This window comes from Pogona vitticeps, chromosome 2, assembly GCF_051106095.1.
Source record: "Pogona vitticeps strain Pit_001003342236 chromosome 2, PviZW2.1, whole genome shotgun sequence".
In the NCBI taxonomy this organism is placed as follows: Eukaryota; Metazoa; Chordata; class Lepidosauria; order Squamata; family Agamidae; genus Pogona; species Pogona vitticeps.
Window position 1 is genome coordinate 16,994,404 of NC_135784.1, and position 18,771 is coordinate 17,013,174.

General features: G+C 43.5%; 1 protein-coding gene and 1 long non-coding RNA gene across 2 annotated transcripts in view; both read left to right on the forward strand.

Moving 5' to 3' along the window:
- The window catches only part of LOC140703955 (uncharacterized), a 34,621-nt gene extending 20,302 nt beyond the window's left edge, over positions 1 to 14,319 (forward strand). The window contains 4 exon segments of the mRNA XM_078386802.1: positions 1,310 to 2,453; positions 2,455 to 2,585; positions 2,697 to 2,704; positions 11,529 to 14,319. Coding sequence (XP_078242928.1) covers positions 1,310 to 2,453; positions 2,455 to 2,585; positions 2,697 to 2,704; positions 11,529 to 12,707 — 2,462 coding nt within the window. The 3' untranslated portion in view covers positions 12,708 to 14,319.
- Positions 4,698 to 8,994, forward strand: LOC144587472 (uncharacterized). Its single transcript, XR_013542627.1, has 3 exons — positions 4,698 to 7,701; positions 8,156 to 8,260; positions 8,965 to 8,994. It is a non-coding gene; the product is annotated as an uncharacterized LOC144587472 (long non-coding RNA).
- Positions 14,320 to 18,771: the final 4,452 nt, after the last annotated feature.

Here is an 18,771-nt window from a genome sequence, read left to right on the forward strand (position 1 = left end):
GTCTCCCAGTATGACTGAATCCCAGATGCCATTAGCCCTGGGCAGCTGATCTGCCTCAAGGGCAAAAGCCCCTCAGCCTTGCATCATAGCATTGTGGAGCTCAAGTTAGAAAAATCCTCTTTACTGCCTGGCACTCAGGGGGTTTGTAATCCTGTCTGGTTCTCCTTTCTTTCTCTTCTGTTCTACACTCGATGGACGCCTTGAGGACACTTTTTGTTTCCAACAAAAGTCCTTCCGTGTTTGACAAATTGTCTTGCTCAACATCAACAACAGATTCTGAGTCTGGTTTCAGAGATACCTTGTCTTCTCCTTCATCCCTCTCCCCTTGCAGAGGGGTGGAACTTGACCTTTGGCATCTACATGGGATTCCCAATTGTGACTCCTGAGTTATCTTTGTGTCTGACCGTATTAGGGAGGGTGGAAAACCCTCTCCACCTGAGGCTCCCACACCTTCCTTGCCAGGGTTCGGTCTTAGCCTTGGCCTGAAGGGACCCGCTCCACGGGGTTGCCCAAGACGGTGGAGACATGACCTATTTTTCCGTCTTTGGGCTCCTGGCTGTTGCCACTCTCTGTAATTCTTCCTTTTCTTCTTCTCTTCGGTTTCTCCCAAGTAAGGTGGTTTTTTATATACCTTCCTTCTCCAGTCCATCTCCGCATATTCTCTGGGAACTTTGAGCTCTGTCTATTCCCATATATCCAGGGATCATCTTGTACTACATATTTCCCACCAGTCCTTTTCTCGCTCCTCTTCAGCTTCTGTCACCCAACAAGCTTTCCCCTCCCCTAACTCCCAACTGCCCCTCCCCCCTCCTTCTCTCCTTCTTTTATTCTTTTTCGATTTCCCACCAAAATGACACCCTCTGGTGGCTCCTTCTTCACAGCCCGTCTGATGATGGATGAGAGGAAGGAACTAAAGCAAGGGGGAAAGAAAGAAATAATCTCCCTCACCATGTTAGGGGGAACGTCAATAGAAAGAGTCAAAGAACAGCAAAACTTTTATTTTTGAACAACTTCATCAAAGTCTATAAATAAGAAATTTCGGTTAATTGTGAACAAAATGTGTTTCTTTTTTCAAATCTAGATTGGGGCAAAAGTCGTTTGGCAGTCATGGGACAATTGTTGGCTGCTTACTTGAACATTATTGGGGATGGGGGGCAGTGACTTCCCTCAAATGGTTTTTTCCCCTGTAGATATAATGTTTTCACCGGGGAATTCTCTCACTCTGAAGGACACCCCTTGGTGAGCGGTGATACTTAATGTGATAAAAATAGACTACTCAATCTATTCTATGCTCTTTTTCTTCCATCAGATCAGGGAAGTTACACCAGAGGAGGGCCCTACCAAAACACCATGTCTAGGCAAGATCTTGCTAAAAGAGTGGCACCTACACTTCAGGAGAAAAAACACACTTCAGACCAAAGGATCAGTGGAAAAGTATACAGGAAAGCTTTTAATAAAAAAACACAACCTGGAAATCACAAGATAATTGCCAGAGAAGAAAAGAAATACCAGTATCAGGAAAATGGGAAATGTTTGGAAACGAATTCCCTCCTTGATCTGTGCCAGAGCATCGACAATAAAAGGAAATTCTACAAATATCTGGAATGCGGAAAATCTTTTAATCACAATTCAGTCCTTCTGAAATACCAGAGAGTCCACACAGGAGAAAAACCATACAAATGCCAAAAGTGTGGGAAATGTTTTGCTCACAATTCTGCACTTCGGAGACACCAGGAAGTCCACACAGGGGAGAAACCATATGAATGCGAAGAGTGTGGGAAATGTTTTGCTCGCAAATCTCAGCTTCCTGTTCACCAGAGAGTCCACACAGGAGAAAAACCATACAAATGCCAAAAGTGTGGGAAATGTTTTGCTCACAATTCTGTACTTCGGAGACACCAGAGAGTTCACACAGGGGAGAAACCATACAAATGCCAAAAGTGTGGGAAATGTTTTGCTGACAATTCTGGACTTCGGAGACACCAGAGATTCCACACAGGAGAGAAACCATACAAATGCCAGGAATGTGGGAAATGTTTTACTCGCAAATCTCAGCTTCCTGTTCACCAGAGAGTCCACACAGGAGAAGAACCATACAAATGCCAAAAGTGTGGGAATTGTTTTGCTCACAATTCTGCACTTCGGAGACACCAGAGAGTTCACACAGGGGAGAATCCATACAAATGCCAAAAGTGTGGGAAATGTTTTGCTGACAATTCTGGACTTCGGAGACACCAGGGATTCCACACAGGAGAGAAACCATACAAATGCCAGGAATGTGGAAAATGTTTTACTCGCAAATCTCAGCTTCCTGTTCACCAGAGAGTCCACACAGGAGAAGAACCATACAAATGCCAAAAGTGTGGGAATTGTTTTGCTCACAATTCTGCACTTCGGAGACACCAGGAAGTCCACACAGGAGAGAAACCGTAGAAATGCCAGGAATTTGGGAAATTTTTCTGAGCATTCACACCTTGTTGATCATCAGAGAATGCACACTGGGGAGAAGCCATACAAATGCCAGGAATGCGGGAAATGTTTTCCATGGAATTCTCTCATACGTAATCACCAGAGAATGCCCAGTGGTGAGAAACCATAGAAATGCCGGTATTTGAGAAATGTTTTGCTTTCATTTCATATTTTCTTCATCAAGAGATAATTTACACAGAAGTCATAATTCTTATCTTGTTACTCAGGACAAAGTGTAAACAAAGCCTTTAAATGTCAAAGCCTATTCAAGAGAACATTTCCAAAAACAGTACATTCCTTTACCTCATTCTAAAATTGCACAGAATATTCCAACGCTGCACCACCATTTCTTTTATGAATATATGCTGAATACTCCCCAAATATCATTGAATTGTTTCTTATTTGTCAACTCCTGTTACCCTGAATAACACAAATTACTTAACAGTAATAGCTACTGTGTTTCTTTGAAAATAAAACTGGATGTTTTATTTTATAATCATGTCATTTTCTGGTTGCTGCACAATGTCTGAGGGTGGGGTTTCACTTAACTGGGGCTTATTTTTGGGGTAGGGCATATATTGCAAACTTCCTGAAAAATCATACTAGGGTTTATTTATTTATACAGTGGTGCCTCGCATTACGATCGCATCGTTTAACAACAAAATTGCATTATGATGAACTTTTTGCGATCACAAAACGATGTTTCTTATGGGCAAATTTCGCTTTGCGATGATCAGTTCCCTGCTTTGGGAACTGATTCTTCGCAAAACAACGATTTTGGCCACTGGGTAAATAAAATGGCTCCCCGCTGTGTTTAGGGACGGATTCCTCGCAAGACAAGCAGCAAAAATGGCCGCCCTATGGAGGATCTTCGTTGGACGGTGAGTTTTAAGCCCATTGGAATGCACTAAACAGGTTTTAATGCATTTCTATGGGCTTTTTAATTTCACTTTACGATGTTTTCATTCTACAGCGATTTTGCTGGAACAAATTAACATCATAATGCGAGGCACCACTGTATTTATATTTATTTATTTTTAATTATTTGTTGGTTTATTTTATCTCTGTCTGGCCCATCCAAAGGTCTACTCTGGGCGGTTTACAAATTTAAAACAAGGTTAGATCTTATTTTCCGGAAAACAGTATTTTCCATGTATTCACGAAGGCTTTCACGGCTGGGATCTAATGGTTGTTGTGGGTTTTTCGGGCTTCTTGGCCGTGTTCTGAAGGTGGTTCTTCCTAACGTTTCGCCAGTCTCTGTGGCCGGCATCTTCAGAGGACAGCAGACTGTGCTCTGGTCCTCTGAAGATGCCGGCCACAGAGACTGGTGAAACGTTAGGAAAAACCCCCTCAGAACACGGCCAAGAAGCCCGAAAAACCCACAACAACCAGTATTTTCCATACTTCATCGTACCAATCACTTCCATTTGTGCACATTTGGACATCTGTAACAAAGTGGAACAGGCAGTTTGTAATGAAATCCTCTTGCAGAATCCTATCCTGTAGGAATCTTGTGGTGAATAGATCCCCTGTCTCTTAGAGTCATATTCACACAATACGTCTTTACCCTCTTCCTCCTGGGATCGTTTGTTCTTTTTTCTAATGATAGGACTCACCCAGCTTGGATGAGAAGCCAGCTGGCATTGGTTCAGCACCTCTTACCTGCCCTGCGTAAAACATTGCCCTTCCCTTGGATATTCACAGGATGCCCCAAAGAAGAGAAATATTAAGAAAATTGGTAAATGGGCAACACTAACAACTGACAGCTGTGTAGAAGTCTTCAGCTTCCGTGGAGTTAACCATTCAAGCCGTTTTCAAGATGTGATGTTTTTAATATATACAGCCTTAAAGGAAATAAAGGTGTAGAAATGGCCGTTAAGATTGAAGAGGAATTTAAAAAGGAAAAAGCCCTGGAGATGACATTGTAAATATCTGCTATCTGCTGGAGTACACCAAAGAGTTTCAGAAGGAGATGAATCTTTGTTTTATAGAGCAAAGAGCAAAAACCCTGACTGTGAGAATTGGAAGAAACTGTGGGGTGTTCTGAAAGAAAGGGATGTGCGTCATGATGCACAAATTATATTGTGGACAAGAAGATTGGAACAGAATATGGAGAGACAGAATGGTTTCCGATGGGCAAAGGTGTCAGACAAAAGAGGCATTTTATCCCCTTATCTGATCAATCTGTACCAAGAATGCAGAATACCAGACTGGATTCAAATAAAGATTTTTTTTACAGTATGGAGATGACACCATCACACTGGCAGGAAGCAGCAATTACCTGAAATGACCGGTAGTGAAATGAAGGAAGATGTAGCAAAGCAGACCTGAAGTCTAAGATGAAGAAAACTAAAATCATGACTGCAGAGGAGCTAAACAACTTTAATGTTGACAATGCAGAATTGGAATTAGAGATTCTCAGGAAAAGAGAATAATGCTGGGACACGGAGAGAGCGAGAGGAAAAGAGGAAGATTCAATGCAAGATGTAGCGACTCCCTAAAGGGAAGCCACAGGCTTGTGTGTACAAGAGCTGAGTGTACCTGAGGTAAATTTCTTCAGTTTTATGGAAGCTTAGGATGATATCCTAGGTTGAAAACATTTACCGGCTCCAGGCCCAGAGTGTATCCTGAGAAGATGCTATGGTCACATCATGTGACGCAGGAGGACAAAAGTGTGATTTACTTTCTAGGAATAAGGACGAGTGGTGCCATACCCTTTCTCTCTGACCTTGCCATCTACCAACACGGAACTGAATTTGAGGGGGAGAGAGATAAGGAAGTGGACCAAAATGCAGGAAAATTAGGGGCATCAGGGGTGCCAAAAGCACTTATTTCTGGTGCGGTGGAGACTGGGACTCAAACACATTCATTGATGCTCTCATTCAGGCTCAGTTGCACACGGTTTTCAGTTTACTCTTTCTCGTGCAATTTTTACTTTTGCGTATTTTGACCCATAGTCCCATAATCTGGGTCCTTTCGGCCTTGGATTGCCTTTAATTTGGGAGAATCTTTGGTTTTCGGAATCAGTTTCATTAATCCTTCTTGGAGAATTTACACCTCCCTTCCTGTCGTCTTCTACTTATTGTTTAGATTCAGGAACAACAGCACTCACCAGTGTCATCACTAGCATATTTCACATTTTCCCTTTTTATTTTCTCCTCTGAATTCTCCCAAATCAGTTTTCTCTTTTCATGAGTCTTTAGGAAACTATTTCTTGGAATAGATAGAACCGTCTAATCTCAATCTTTTGGCTGAACATGTTGACTACATAGTAGAGAATGGATGGATGGTTAAAGGCAAATATTGCATTTTATAAAGGGTTCACTATCGAAATTTGCATAACTGTAATTTGACCTGATATTTTAATACAAGGTATTAAGTTTTATCCTTTAAATTTCTTCCAAACATTCGATTGAAGTCGTACATCATTCATTTTCCCAGGATTTCTTTTCTATTGTTCTTGCTTTCCATGGATCTGATTTCCTATTTATCCCCTGTGATTTCAATAAATCTTGAAAGAGAACTTGTGAATAGTGTTGGATGTCTCCGCTCACACCTCCCACTTAGTGGGGCACTTGAAGGACTTCATTTTCTGAAAAAGTGGCTACAGCTGGGTCAGCAAAGGGGCTTCCTTCAATCCGCTACCACAATGTGTTGGCGTATGAAGACAAAGCGCTTAGGATCGTAGAGATGTGATTTATTAGATGGGAGGACCTGAGACTGCTGTCCTTGGATGTTGTAGACTAGATTTACATTCGTGTTTTGAAATTACCTTTTAAAAGTCCCCATTTGTGTCACCTAACTCTGATTCCAAGGACGCCTCTGACCCTTCTCCTCCTAGATAAATGCCCCCCCCCCGAGCCTCCAAAGGGACTGATGCTTCTTTCTTCATCTCGCCCTAAAGAGTTAAATGGATAGAGTTTTGCTTCCTAGAGTAGAATGGGGGGGAATGCTGTAGATGGAGAAGTGTCTTGAATAACAAAGAATCCCCCCCTCTACAGAATACTCCCTTCCTGTTTCCTTTTTTTCCCTCCTCTGAAAGGAATCTGAATCTTGAGGTCCTCTGAGAGCTTCCACGTGTTTCTTCTTCCAGGATACTCTTCATGATCTCCCTCAAAGAGTGGGGGGGGAGTCCATCATCTCAGGGCTGATCTGGGAGGGATCCGGAGTGAATGGCACAGGGAGTTCCCCCCTCCCTTTGTTGTTGTACAGTCGTTAAATCGTGTCCGACCCTTCGTGACCGCATGGACCAGAAAACGCCAGGTCCTCCTCTCTTCCACTGCCTCCCGGAGTTGGGTCAGATTCATGTTCGTTGCTTCGATGACACTGTCCAACCTCCTCATCCTCTTTTGTTCCCCTTCTCCTCTTGCCTTCAAACTTTCCCAACATCAGGGTCTTTTCCAGGGAGTCTTCTCTTCTCATGAGGTGGCCAAAGTACTGATGCCTCAGCTTCAGGATCTCTCCTTCCAGTAAGCACTCAGGGTTGATTTCCTTTAGAATGGAATGGACTCACTCACTGGCTTCTGAGTGCTTAGTAGCAAGAAATGTTACACGTGCTTTTTCTGAGCCGCTCAGCATCATTGACTTCCCTGTTCTCACAGTGTGCAGAAATATCTGTTATCTGCTACCAGTTATTTTCATAACTAATTTTCACTTTTGTTTGTTTTAAATGAAGGCAATAGGTTAGAAAAACCATGTTTTACACAAACAAGGGAAATCAAGGTTTTGTTCAACATTTCCTTTTTCGATCATAACATTCCTTCAAGCCTTCGCAGATCCCCTGCAAAGATATTGCGGGGCCCCAGGGGTATGTAAACCACGTATTAAGAACCTTGCCATCTACCAACACAGAACTGGGTTTTAAGTGTGAAGGTAAGGAAGTGAGCCAGAATGCTCACTTTCTGGGGTGCAATTGTTATCTATTCTGGGGCCCTTGGGTCTTAATTCACCTTGATTTTGAGAGAAGCGCCAGTTTTCACAATGTATTAGATTTTTCCTTCTGAGAGATTCTCCCTTACGGTCTTCTTTTATTTCTTTCTTACACAGATGCAGACACACCCACCAGTGACTTTGCTGCTTTATTTTTCATTTTTCCTTCTGTTTTCCCCCATCTAAATTCTCCTGGATGAATTTTCCTACAGATTCTTATTAATCTTCAGGAACCTGTTCCTTGGAATAGACGGAGATAAGTCTTTCTTACTCAGTCTCTAGGACAAAGATTGCGTGAACACAGTGAGTTTCAACTAGGGAGCTGGTGGAAGGTTAGGGTCAAATTTGTATTTTACAATTGGTTAATTCTGGCTAATTTTGCATAACTAATTTCACCTGATACTTTAATACAACCTATTCCGCTTTACACTGTTAATTTCTTTCTAGCACTGTGTTAGAAATTCCATGGTTTTAATTTTCTAATTTCTTTTATATTTGTGAGGCTGAGAGTAACCCCAAGGGTACTCTACCGTAGGTCTCTCCAATCAAAAAGACAGAGGATGGGACGGAAACCATTATAGAAGGGTTTAATTGGAAATAAAGGCAGAAACACCAGAGGGGGCCAAATGGAGGAAGTTATAAAAGAGAGTGACAGGAAGGAAAAAGGGGGATTCAAAAAAGAAAGAGGTAGAAGCTTGTTGGGCACAGGTAAAGGTAAGGTTCCCCTTGACATTTAGTCATTCATGTTCGACTCTAGGGGGCGGTGCTCATCCCCATTTCCAAGCCGTGGAGTTGCAGTTTCCGTTGTCACGTGGCCAGCACGACTTAGACCCGGAACGCTGTTTACCTTCCCACCGAGATGGTACTTATTTATCTACTCGCATTCACATGCTTTTGAACTGCTAGGTTGGCGAGGAGCTGGGACAAGCGACAGGAGCTCACTCTGTTGCGTGGATTCGATCTTACGACTGCTGGTCTTCTGACCCTGCAGCATACAAAGGCTTCTGCGGTTTAACCCACAGCGCCACCACGTCCCTCCAAGGTGTCCTCCTGTGCCCACATTGGGCACAGGAGGAGACCTTAAAACCTGAGGAGTAGTTAGTGGAATTAGTGGAAGAAGACCCCTGGACAGGGGAGTGGGTAGAGTTTAGAGTCCTTAGGGATTATGCAGAAAACCACCCTATGGGGGGGGGGGGGAAGCAGAAGAAAGGAGACAAGGGAAAGAATATAAGGCTTGTCAGCAAAGGGAGGAGCAGAGAAGAGAGCAGAGGAGATGTATGGAGATCCCTGGGTCCCAGTCCCTTCCGACCACAAATGAGACAGAACTAGGGCAAGAAGGTTTGGGAGCCACGGGTGGGCTGGGTTTACCATCCTCAGCCATGACGTTAGCTGGGACCATACCAAAGTGGACCCATGGAGCTACCAATTCTTTTCTTTTATCGTTCCAGGGAGATTTATCACGTTTTACTAAGGTTAAGACTTATGACTTATTGGTGAAACTGGAAACAGAAAGTATGAGCATAGATAAAGCAGATGACTTGTTAAACAATAAACCTGTTTTTTTAGAGGATTTTGGTTTACTGCCCTCTTCTTTGAAGAAAAATAAAGTAAAGGAGGCAAGCGCCCTGGACAAGATCACAATATTGCGCCTTCCTTTCATGGATGTTACTGCGTTTAGCTGCTGCAATTTAAGTAAATCTTGAAATAAATGGCATCTTTGATTAACCTCCGATCATGTTTGGTCAAACCTTATTTGAAGGAATTACGGCTGTGGAGTTAAGAGCGAGTCTTTAACATTGAAATAACCAATGTGATTGGTGGAGTCCTAGAAGCTGTGAACTGAAAGATGAAGAAGGATGTAACGGAGATAGTTAATGAAAAGAACCATCATCATCATGACCCAGCGTCCTGTTAGGGAGAGCTTGATCGGCGGACAGAGAGCGATTGGGAGCCTGCATGCCCCTTAACAGCTGGGTAGAGTCCGGGTGACCTCAGCCAGGAAGTATTACAGACCCCCTTCTCACAAGTCTATCCTAAAAAAATGCTTGCACTTAGGTTCAGCAAGAAGATACACAAGAGCTTTGTAGTCCTAAAATCTACTAGAGCTCAATGAAGTAGGACTCTGTAGCAATCTGTGGCCTTGCCTGCCCCTTAGGGAATGGCTGTGACATGCATAGAGGCACACACATGCAGCTTCTCCAGCACCAGGCGTGTATTTACAAGTTATATACAGTGCTGCCCCTCTTGACGATTACCCCAATAGACAACAAAATCACTTGACGATGATGTTTTTGTGATCGCTATAGTGTTTTGCGATCGTTATAGCGATCGCAAAACGATTATTCAAATAGGTTTTTTTCGCTTTACGACATCGATTCCCTGCTTCGGAACCGATGTTTCCCTTCACAACTATTTAAAACAGCTGATCGGCGGCTCTCAAAATGGCTCTCCACTGTTTTGCTGACCTCATTTCACAAGACAGGGAGAGGAAAATGGTTGCCCTATGGAGGGATCTTCGCTCCACTATCAGTTATTTACCCCATTGGAACGCATTGACCGGTTTTCAATGCATTTCAATGGGGTATTTTTACTTGACGACGATTTCGCTGTACAGCGATTTTGCTGGAACGCATTGTCGTCGTCAAGCAGGGCACCACTGTACAGAAGTGCAGACCGACAGCATAACAGCATGACACTCATTAGGAAGAAGGATAAAAATATACAGAGCCCACAACTATCTGTGTCCAATCATATTAGATATTGCATCATACATGAGTCAGCACTTTATGAGTCATCATGACTCAGCATTACAGTTACAGCACACCTGTTCAATATGGCTGGTCATTAAGACACTTTGTACTTCTCAGGCCTGTAAATTTTACCTTGACAGAAGGTTTGTGTAGTTGGATCCCAACCCGGCAGCTGAAGGGCCTTTGGTTGCCGGGAACAGAGACTTAGCTGCAGGGCTAGGTGACCTTCCTTGGAGAGGCTCAGGCTGAGCTTTGCCGTCTACATGTTGCTCATGATGGCCATCAGAAGCTCAGATCATCAGACCCTTGAGGTTCCGGGGTCTACAGGACTCGGCACCTTTTCCCGAACATCAGGCCCTGTGGGTTGGAGGTTTGTCCTCACTGGAGGCTATCTCTGAGAGAGCCATGATGCAAGTTCTGGACTGAGGTATTTTAAGAATCAACAGTCAACATCATGAGGCAGTGGCAGAAAGGTGCAGGAGCTCTGAGTGCCTGATGTCAATACACTTAAGGATTGGTTTATTTGCAACCTCACCCACACAAATGAATACAGTGGTGCCCCATATAGCAACGATAATCCGTTCCAAATAAATCATCGCTATACGGATTTGTCGCTATGTGGGGCAAAAAAGCCCATAGGAACGCATTAAAACACCTTTAATGCGTTCCCATGGGGAAAAAACTCACTCTTATGCGAAGATCCTCCATGCGGCCGCCATTTTCGCTGCCCGGTAAGCGAGGAAAGAGTGTGAAAACACAGCGGGCGGCCATTTTTTTTACCCGGCGACCATTTTGGAACCGCCAATCAGCTGTTAGAAAAAACCATCGCAATGCGAAAATTGGTTAGCGAAACGCTTACCGATCATCGCAATGCGATGTTTTGCCATTAAAAACATTGTTATGCGATCGCTTTTGCAATTGCAAAAAACACATCGCTCTGCAGATTCGTTGTTAAACGAATCGCTCGTTATGCGGGGCACCACTGTATTGTGTGGACTGTTTGGATTCTTGGATTTTCTTAGAAGAGAATAAGAGGGAGTTATTTCATACTCCTTCATTAATCATGTAGCCTAATGAATCCTAGGTTTGCAATACATTCAGAAATAGGGTGCATGGGAAATATACTCAAGAATGTGCAGGACAGTAATCATATATGGCCAGAGTGCCCATTTTTGCCCAGGGATGACAGCAAGGCCCTGTTATTTCTTTCCTGACATTGTTTACCTTTCAAGATCTCGTTGGATCCTTTAGACCAGTGGTTTCCCGTAATCCTAGCCAGCACAGATAGTGGTTTAGGCTTCTGGGAGTTTTAGTCCAAGAACATCTGGGGACCCAAGGCTGGGAATCACTGCTTTAGACCTTTTCCCCCCATTTCCAAAGACTTCATTTTCTCCCATTTGGAATTCCATCTATGTTATGTTTGTTGTTATTCCAACAGATCAGGAAAATAATACCAGAAGAGAGCTCTACAATTGCACCATGTCTGGGAAATATTTTGCTGAAGGTGTGACACTTACACTTCAGGAGAATGTCCACGGCGCAAACATATATTTCAGAGACAACGTATTTGGAAAAGCTTTTAATAGGAAACCGCAACTTGTGAGCCCGTGGGGATTTGAAAGAGGACCAAATAAATACCCATATCAGGAACATGGGAAATGTTTGGCTAGGAATTCCTTCCTTCAGGTTCACCAGAAAGTCGACACAGAAGAACTGTGCCCATGTCTGGAATGTGAAAAAGGATTTTTTTGCTTCTCGCCCCTCAGTGATTATCATATAATCCAGATAGGAGAGAAACCATACATATGCCAGGAATGTGGAAAGGGTTTTATGTACACTTCAACTCTTCTCGTGCACCAGAGAGTCCACACAGGAGAGAAGCCATATAGGTGCCAGGAGTGTGGGAAATGTTTTTCTCAGAATTCACACCTTTTGAAACACAATAGAGTCCACACAGGAGAGAAACCATATAAATGCCAGGAGTGTGGGAAATGTTTTTCTCACAGTTCTAACCTTCTGACGCACCAAAGAGTCCACACTGGAGAGAAGCCATTCAGATGTCAGGAGTGCGGGAAATGTTTTGCTCGCAATTCACACCTCCTGAAACACCATGGACTCCACACTGGAGACAAACCGTACAGGTGTCAGGAGTGTGGAAAATGTTTTGCTCAGAATTCATACCTTCTCGAGCACCAGAGAATTCATACTGGAGAGAAGCCGTTCATATGCCAAGAGTGTGGAAAGTGTTTTCCTCACAATTCTAACCTCCTCAGACACCAGAGAATCCACACTGGAGAGAAACCCTACAAATGCCAGGAATGTGGGAAATCTTTTACTCACAATTCACACCTTCTTGATCATCAGAGAATTCACACTGGAGAGAAACCATACAGATGCCAGGAGTGTGGGAAACATTTTTCTCGGAATTCACACCTTTTGAAACACCATGTGATGCACACTGGAGAGAAACCGTACAAATGTCAGGAGTGTGGGAAATGTTTCGCTCAGAATTCATACCTTCGTGATCACCAGAAAGTCCACACAGGAGATAAGAATTAATGTCTTGTGCCTCAAGAGAATGTGTAGACAGGGGAAATCTAAACACAACGGGGTCACAAATGTTCTCAAAGTCCTTTGAATCTCAAAAGTTTTTTTAACTCTTCCTTACTAAATGGAAACCTTTTTCCTTTTTCTCGTCAGTGGGTGAATAGGCTAAATCTTAGTTTTACATCATGGAACTCCCATCTTGCTGTACATTTTCAATCCCTTCAGTTGCTCTAGACTTAAGAGTTGTTAATGGATGGAATCTTAGAGCGAATAAGATTGTGGTGACTTTTTCTTATTCTGTTGTTACTGCACGATGGAGTCAAAATTCCCCATTCTAATATTTCTTCATTTTTTTAAAGAATGGAATTAATGGTAGATGATGGCTAAGAGCTGGCAGTATTAAGGTATGTCTCCCGACTTGTCTTGGTTATTATTCTTACACCTACAGGGCTGGTAGTGACCATATGGATCATTAAGTCCAGCCCTTGTCAAGGAAAGACAGTGAGAAATCGAACCCCTAACCTCTGGCTCCAGAGCCAGATAGATACCTGAGCCACTGAGCTATCAAGCAGTTTATCTTAGTGCAAATGCTATTTCCTCTTTTTGTTTGTTATAATTGGAAAATATATTTACCTACATTTATTAATTTTTTTATTTAATTTTTTATTCAATTCAATAAAGGAAAAAAAATACCAAAAAGAGAGAAAGAAAATATACTACAATACAGAAGAAGAAGAAAAAAACTGGCTAAAAGGAAAATGTGGTAGAATTTAAGCATTTCCCAAAAAATCTTAAGAGGAAGTTTAAAAGGGTATTGAGGAGGAAGTTTTTAGAATAAAATATTGTGTAAGGAAGATGTGTAACAGAGAGCAAATTTAAAAAAATTGGGAGATGACAGAATTTCATGGCTGACTACCCTTCACATTCCTGAGGACTAAAGAAAGTTGTTATAAAGAACTGTGGAAGTGCTACTTAATACGAGTGAAAGTGAATTTGTTAAATAAACAAGTAACATATTTATGTTCGAGATATAAACAAGAAAGGGAAATATTTACATATGTGGTGGACTTTTGAAACGAGGAAGGAATGGTCAATGATTTTCAAAGAGATTATGAAAATCATTGGCTTTTATACACTAATGTGTCCAATGATACCTTTGCTGAATATGATTAATAATAATTAACTATGGCCATGAATGGTAAAATAACATGGGAAATAAAGATTAGAAAAGGATTATCAAGTACAAATGGTTTTAAAGAGATATAGCCGCCTAGAGTGGTCTTTTACGCCAGATGGGCAGGGTATAAATCAAATAAATAAAATAAATATATCAAATTTATTCTTTAGTACATATGTTTGAGAAAGGGAAAGGTTATACATGAATCATCATAATTCTGTAGATAAACGGGGGAGGTATAAAATACAAAGTGAAACACATCAGTAAATCAGCCCTGAGGATGATGATCACAGGGTGGAAAATGTACGGCCTGCATATTGTCTTTCTTTCTCCATTGATATGTTAGTTGAATTTTCTATTTTATGTCTTTTCGCTTGTTCTGTTATTGTGTATTACTGTATAATTTAAAAAATAAAATAAAAATACAATGCAGAAAACAACTAAAAACATGTAGTAAACCTGAAACGAGAAAACTACATTTACAAAAGCAATTTACGTGCGCGCACGCACGCACGCGCACACACACACACACACACACACACACACACACACACACACACACACACACACACACACGGTTGATGGGAAATGGCTGGTGGAAGTGGTTTGAGAATGATCTGGGAACCAGTAGAGGGGTAGAGTTTTGCTTCCTAGAGTAGAATGGGAGGTGTTGTGTCTTAAGATCAACTTCACTGTTGTCCATTCCAGGTTTTAGTAGCAGCCTGGTGGATGGGAAAGCAGCTGTTGTGGATAACTTTAGGTAAAGGTAAAGGTTCCCCTTGACAATTTTTGTCCAGTCCTGTTCGACTCTAGGGGGTGGTGCTCATCCCCGTTTCCAAGCCATAGAGCCAGCGTTTTGTCCGAAGACAATCTTCCGTGGTCACATGGCCAGTGCGACTTAGACACGGAATGCTGTTACCTTCCCACCGAGGTGGTCCCTATTTATCTACTCGCATTTACATGATTTGGAACCGCTAGGTTGGCGGCAGCTGCGACAAGTGACGGGCGCTCACTCCGTCACGTGGATTCGATCTTACGACTGCTTGGTCTTCTGACCCTGCAGCACAGGCTTCTGCGGTTTAGCCCACAGCGCCACCACGTCCCTGTTGTGGATAACTTTCCCGCCTCCCAATTAGCATAGACGCTGAGTACGTAATTAGGGAGGGGTAGAAACCTCTAAACGAAAAGCGGGGTTTTTTATACATATGTGTGTGTGTGTGTGTGTGCGCGCGTGTGTTCTGTGTCAAGTAAAGTCGTGTGGAATTACTGCTGGGTTGTGACTATTATTGGGTGTCAAAATCCACTACACTACACTGGCGAAAGTACTGGAGCCTCAGCTTCAAGATCTGTCCTAGTGAGCACTCAATATGGGTCCATTTTACATTTCTTCACAACTACACAACCCATCTTCATACATGCATTAACCTACATATTCATGATTTAGCATGCTCTCAGATACAGATAGCAGTGGACACAGGTAACATCAAAGGAATGTATGATGGTATCAAGCAGGCCTTAGGTCCACTACAGAAGAAATCTGCTCCCTTGAAGTCTGCTACAGGTGTGATCATCCAGGACCGAGCACAGCAGATGGAACGCTGGGTGCAGCACTACGCTGAGCTATATTCCAGAGAGAATGTAGTAACCGAAGAAGCATTAAATAACATTGAGTGTCTGCCTGTCTTGGAAGAGCTGGACAGTGAACCAACTCTAGCAGAAATAACTGCGGCCTTGGATTCCGTCGCCTCCGGCAAGGCACCTGGAAGGGACAACATCCCTTTTGAAGTGCTGAAATGTGGTAAGGAACTGTATGAAATCTTTTGCCTCTGCTGGAGGGAAGGTGGAGTACCACAGGACATGAAGGATGCAAACATCGTCACATTGGACAAAAACAAAGGAGACAGGGGCGATTGCAATAACTACCGTGGCATCTCTCTTCTCAGCGTTGTAGGGAAGCTGCTTGCCCGTGTGGTGCTGAAGAGGCTCCAGATGCTTGCAGACAGAGTCTATCCAGAATCACAGTGTGGATTTCGAGCTAATAGATCCACCACTGACATGGTATTCTCCCTCCGACAGTTGCAGGAGAAATGCAGGGAACAACAACAGCCACTCTTAGTGGCCTTCATAGACCTTACAAAAGCATTTGACTTGGTTAGCAGGGATGGCCTTTTTAAAATACTTCCCAAGATTGGATGTCCACCTCATCTCCTTAACATCATCAGATCCTTCCATGAGGGAATGAAAGGCACTGTAGTTTTTGACGGCTCAACATCAGATCCCTTTAACATCCGAAGTGGAGTGAAACAGGGCTGTGTCCTCGCACCAACCCTTTTTGGGATCTTTTTTGCTGTCATGCTGAGGCATGCCTTTGGAACTGCAACAGAAGGTGTCTATCTCCGGACTAGATCAGACGGAAAGCTCTTTAATCTCTCCAGATTGAGAGCAAAGACCAAAGTCCAACTGAAATGCATGCGGGACTTCCTCTTTGCAGATGATGCAACATTGTTGCTCACTCTGCTGAAGACCTCCAACAATCGTTTCAGTAAGGCCTATCAGGACTTTGGACTAACAATCAGCCTGAAGAAAACACAAGTCATGGGCCAGGGCGTGGACTCACCTCCTTCTATTACCATCTCCACACAAGAATTGGAGGTTGTTCATGACTTTGTGTGCCTTGGCTCAACCATCTCTGACACCCTCTCCCTGGATGTCGAGCTGGATAAACGCATTGGCAAAGCAGCTACCACGTTCTCTAGACTCACAAAGAGAGTATGGCTCAATAAGAAGCTGACGACACATACCAAGATCCAGGTCTATAGAGCCTGTGTCCTGAGCACACTCCTGTACTGCAGTGAGTCCTGGACCCTTTGTGCACGTCAGGAGAGGAAGCTGAACACCTTCCATATGCGTTGCCTCCGATTGATTTCTGGCATCACCTGGCAGGACAAAGTCCCAAACAGAGTAGTCCTAGAACGAGCTGGAATATTCAGCATGTATACATTACTGAAATAGCGACGTCTACGCTGGCTTGGGCACGTCCTATATGGAGAATTAGTGCAGGGAAATCGCCCCAGAGGGAGACCACAGCTGCGATACAAGGATATCTGCAAGCGGCATCTGAAGGCCTTAGGAATTGACCTCAACAGATGGGAAACCCTGACATCTGACCGTTCAGCCTGGAGGCAGGCAGTGCTTCACGGCCTCTCCCAATTTGAAGAGACCCTTGTACAGCAGGCCGAGGCAAAGAGGAAGTCACAAAAGCAGCAAAACCAGGGAGCTGGACAGGGGACAGATTGGATTTGTCTTCAATATGGCTACCTAGATAGAAACCTGAACCTTTCAGGTATGTACTATCTGACGAACAGTTGTACCCAGTCTGACCCACAGACTCCAACTCCACTTCTCCACGTCAGCTCCCCTACGATGGACTTCCCCCAAATATATATACAGTACAGCTCCTCCCCCCTGATGTCCCGCCTTCCACTCCCCATGTGTGTGTGTTTAGTCGTTTAGTCGTGTCCGACTCTTCGTGACCCCATGGACCAGAGCACGCCAGGCCCTCCTGTCTTCTACTGCCTCCCGGAGTTGTGTCAGGTTCATGTTGGTTGCTTCGCAGACACTGTCCAGCCATCTCATCCTCGGTCTTCCCCTTCTCCTCTTGCCATCACACCTTCCTAACATCAAGGTTTTTTCCAAGGACTCTTTTCTTCTCATGAGATGGCCAAAGTACTGGAGCCTCAGCTTCAGGATCTGTCCTTCAAGTGAACATTCAGGGTTGATTTCCTTTAGAACTGATAGGTTTGTTCTCCTTGCAGTCCAGGGGATTCTCAAGAGCCTCCTCCAGCACCACAATTCAAAGGCATCAATTCTTCGGCGGTCTGCTTTCTTTATGGTCCAGCTCTCACTTCCATACATCATGACAGGAAAAACCATAGCTTTGACTATTCGGACTTTTGTTGGCAAGGTGATGTCTCTGCTTTTCAAGATGCTGTCAAGATTTGTCATCGCTTTCCTCCCAAGAAGAAGGCGCCTTTTAATTTCAGGGCTGCTGTCTCCATCTGCAGTGATCATGGAGCCCAGGAAGATAAAATTTGACACTGCCTCCATATCTTCCCCTTCTATTTCCCAGGAGGTGATGGGACCAGTGGCCATGATCTTAGTTTTTTTGATGTTGAGTTTCAGACCGTTTTTTGCACTCTCCTCTTTCACTCTCATTACAAGGTTCTTTCATTCCTCCTCACTTTCTGCCATCAGAGTGGTATCATCTGCATATCGGAGGTTGTTGATATTTCTTCCGGCAATCTTAATTCCGGCTTGGGTTTCTTCCAGTCCAGCCTTCCGCATGATGTATTCTGCATATAAGTTAAATAAGCTGGGGGACAATATACAGCCTTGCCGTACTCCTTTCCCAATTTTGAACCACTCAGTTGTTCCATGACCAGTTCTAACTGTTGCTTCCTGTCCCACATATAGGTTTCTCAGGAGATGGATAAGGTGGTCAGGCACTCCCATTTCTTTAAGAACTTGCCATAGTTTGCTGTGGTCCACACAGTCAAAGGCTTTCGCATAGTCAATGAAGCAGAAGTAGATATTTTTCTGGAACTCTCTGGCTTTCTCCATAATCCAGCGCAAGTTAGCAATTTGGTCTCGAGTTCCTCTGCCTCTTCGGAATCCAGCTTGTACTTCTGGGAGTTCTCGGTCCACATACTGCTGAAGCCTACCTTGTAGGATTTTGAGCATAACCTTGCTAGCGTGTGAAATGAGTGCAATTGTACGGTAGTTGGAGCATTCTTTGGCACTGCCTTTCTTTGGGATTGGGATGTAGACTGATCTTTTCCAATCCTCTGGCCACTGTTGAGTTTTCCAAACTTGCTGGCATATTGAATGTAGCACCTTAAC